The sequence below is a fragment of the Molothrus aeneus genome, unplaced genomic scaffold, assembly GCF_037042795.1.
Source record: "Molothrus aeneus isolate 106 unplaced genomic scaffold, BPBGC_Maene_1.0 scaffold_181, whole genome shotgun sequence".
Lineage (NCBI taxonomy): Eukaryota > Metazoa > Chordata > Aves > Passeriformes > Icteridae > Molothrus > Molothrus aeneus.
This window is the reverse complement of record NW_027098844.1, coordinates 105,001-107,500: the sequence shown is the minus strand read 5'-3', so window position 1 is coordinate 107,500 and position 2,500 is coordinate 105,001. Positions and strand designations below refer to the sequence as shown.

Genomic DNA, 2,500 nt, shown 5'->3' with positions numbered 1-2,500 from the left:
GCCCCCGAGCCTCTCGCCGCCGCGGCCGGCGCCGCCGAACGCCGGCGCGCCGCGCGTGCCTGAGGTGTGCTCGGTGGTCGGGCCCGCGTCCCCCGCGCCGGCGAGGCGGCCCGAGCCGCGGCCGTCCTCTCGGGCGCGCAGCGCCGGGCTACTGAGGGAAACCCCGGGCCCCGAGAAGGACGCGGCGGTGGTGGCGGCAGATGTCGGGCGCGCCCCCGCCGGTGGACGCTCCCCCGAGGGTGGCAGCGGGGGAGGCACCTCGGCGGGGCCATGCAGGTCGTTTCCCTCGCCCCAGGGCCAGGTACCTAGCGCTCCGCGCCTCGGCGGTCCCCCCAGGTTTTTTTTCCCTCGGCGTCGTCAAACGCTGCGGGTTGGGCCGAAAGGGGGCCGGCGGGGCCCGGGCGGCGGTTTAAAGACTCGGGCAGCTCGGCGCGGCCCGCCGTGGCGGCGGCGGTGCCGGCGGCGGCGGCGGCGGCGGCGGGCGTGTGCCGCGGGCGGTGGCCGTGCGGGGCGCCACTGAGGGGTGGGGAGCAGCTACTCCCGCCGATCCCCTGCGGTGGTTGTCCCGTGGCCACCGGCCGCGCTCCCCCGTCGTGGCCGTCGTCGTCGTCGTCCCCGCCGCGCGCCGCGGGTGGGGGTCAACCGCGCCGCGCCGGGGAGGGGCGCCCTGCCCCCCCCTCTCCGCGGCCCGGCCTCGGCGGAGAGGCCTCGGCGCGCGGTCGGCCGCGGGGGCCGACCCGCCCGCCTCGTCGTAACGGGCGACGCCGGCAGAGAGCGCGCGCTCTCTGCCCCTTCCTCGGCCGCGGGGTGGCGGCCGCCGGGTCCCGCCCGCGCCCTCACTCCTGGGCCCGCCGCCGCGGTCTCTGGCGCGCGCGGCGGCGCCGCGTCCGGCGCGTCCGGCGCCTCTCCTCCCCCTCGACGGCCTTTCCTCCTCGAACGCGCAGCGGCGGCGCCGTCCGTCCGCCGGCCGTCCCCTGGCTCGACCGCCCGCCCGCCGGTGGGGGGCGAGCGCTCGGCGGGCCCTCCGGCGGCGGAGGCCCGCGAGCGCGGGCGACCCCGTGGCGAGCGGCGGCGGCAGGCCCAGGGGACGTCCCCTGCGGGGACGGTCGGCCGGACGGCGCCCGCCGTCGGCCGGCGGCGGTCCCGTCCCGGGCCCCGCTCGTCGCCTCCTCCGTCGCCCTTGCCGCGGCCGCGTGTGGGCCGCAGGAAGGCGCGCGGGGCGGCCGCGGGGGCGCTCCTCCCCGCCCGGTCTCCGCGTGCGAACGAGGAGAGCGGGCGTTGCCCCCCGGCTCAGCGCCCGTAGCGCCTTCCGCCGGGCGCGTGCCCGAGGCAAGGGGCCCCGGCGGTGCGAGGCGGCGGCGGCGGTCCCGGGCGTGCGGCCCCGGCGGCGGCCGGTTCTGCCGTCCGGCAGGCCTCGGGCGCTGGCGACGCCGGCTCGGGTCTCGGTGGCGCCCGCCTCCGGGGCCGGCGGCGGAGCGCGTCCGCCGGTCGCTCGCTCGCCCGGCGGGGGAGCGGTCCCGCGGGAGGCGTGCCGGCAGGGGGCCGGTCGTCGTCGCGTGCCCGTCTCGAGCCCGGGGGAAAGGCCCGTGCCGTGGGGGGAAGAGAGACAAGCCGGCCGCGCGGCGGCGCGGCGGCGCTCCGCGCCAGGCCCGCGGCGTCGGGGCCGAGGGGAGAGCCGGCGCGGCGCGGGGGCCGACGGCCGCGCGCCCCCGGCCCGCGTGCCGTGTGTGTCGTGCGCGTCGTCCCGTGAAAGCGAGAAGCGGGCGGGCCGCCGTGCCCCCCCGCGTTCCGGCGCGCGCCGCCCGGCCCTCCGCGCGGAGGCCGGGCCGAGCCCGGGCGCCTGGGCCGCCTCCGAAGGACGGCGTTGGTGAGGTCGGCGTCTCCCCTCGCGGGGGGAGGCGGTCGGGTGCGCGGGCTCCCCCGCCTCTTGGCCGGCCTTCGGAGAGTGGGTTTGATTTTTTTTTTTCCCTTCCCGTTTTCTGTGTGCTCGTACGGTCGAAGCCAGGCGCGCGCCCGCGCGTCCTCGGCGCAATTGTCCGAAAAAAAGGGGGGGGCCGCTCGGCGTGAGCGGTGCCCGAAAGGCAGACAACTCTTAGCGGTGGATCACTCGGCTCGTGCGTCGATGAAGAACGCAGCTAGCTGCGAGAATTAATGTGAATTGCAGGACACATTGATCATCGACACTTCGAACGCACTTGCGGCCCCGGGTTCCTCCCGGGGCTACGCCTGTCTGAGCGTCGCTTGACGATCAATCGCCGTCCGGGGGCCACCCCGGCGGCGCGGCTGGGGTCGCCTCGCAGGCCCGTCGCCCGCGGCGGGCGGCGGCGGCGGCGGCGGCGGCGTCCCGCCGGTGCCCGGAGGGAAGGCGGTCAGGGGTTCGGCGAGGGACGCGTTTCCCTCGGCGGGCCTCGATCCCTTCCCTGCGGCCCGGCGGGCGTCGCCGCGGTCGTCGTCGTCGCCGCCGCGCAGGGCCTTCGTCCCCCTAAATGCAGACTCGGGG

At 79.6% G+C, this 2,500-nt stretch overlaps 1 protein-coding gene and 1 non-coding gene across 2 annotated transcripts in view; one reads left to right on the top strand and one right to left on the bottom strand.

The window, feature by feature from the left end:
- Positions 1-409: 409 nt before the first annotated feature.
- Positions 410-2,500, bottom strand: part of LOC136569632 (collagen, type I, alpha 1a-like) — a 2,874-nt gene continuing 783 nt past the window's right edge. The window contains exons 2-3 of the mRNA XM_066570027.1: positions 2,227-2,500; positions 410-1,936 (exon numbers count right to left, since the gene is read on the bottom strand). The exon at positions 2,227-2,500 is cut by the window's right edge and continues 662 nt beyond it. Coding sequence (XP_066426124.1) covers positions 410-1,936; positions 2,227-2,500 — 1,801 coding nt within the window. The remainder of the gene's footprint in view (positions 1,937-2,226) is intronic.
- On the top strand, positions 2,088-2,240 carry LOC136569640 (5.8S ribosomal RNA). The gene has a single exon (XR_010785405.1). It is a non-coding gene; the product is annotated as a 5.8S ribosomal RNA (ribosomal RNA).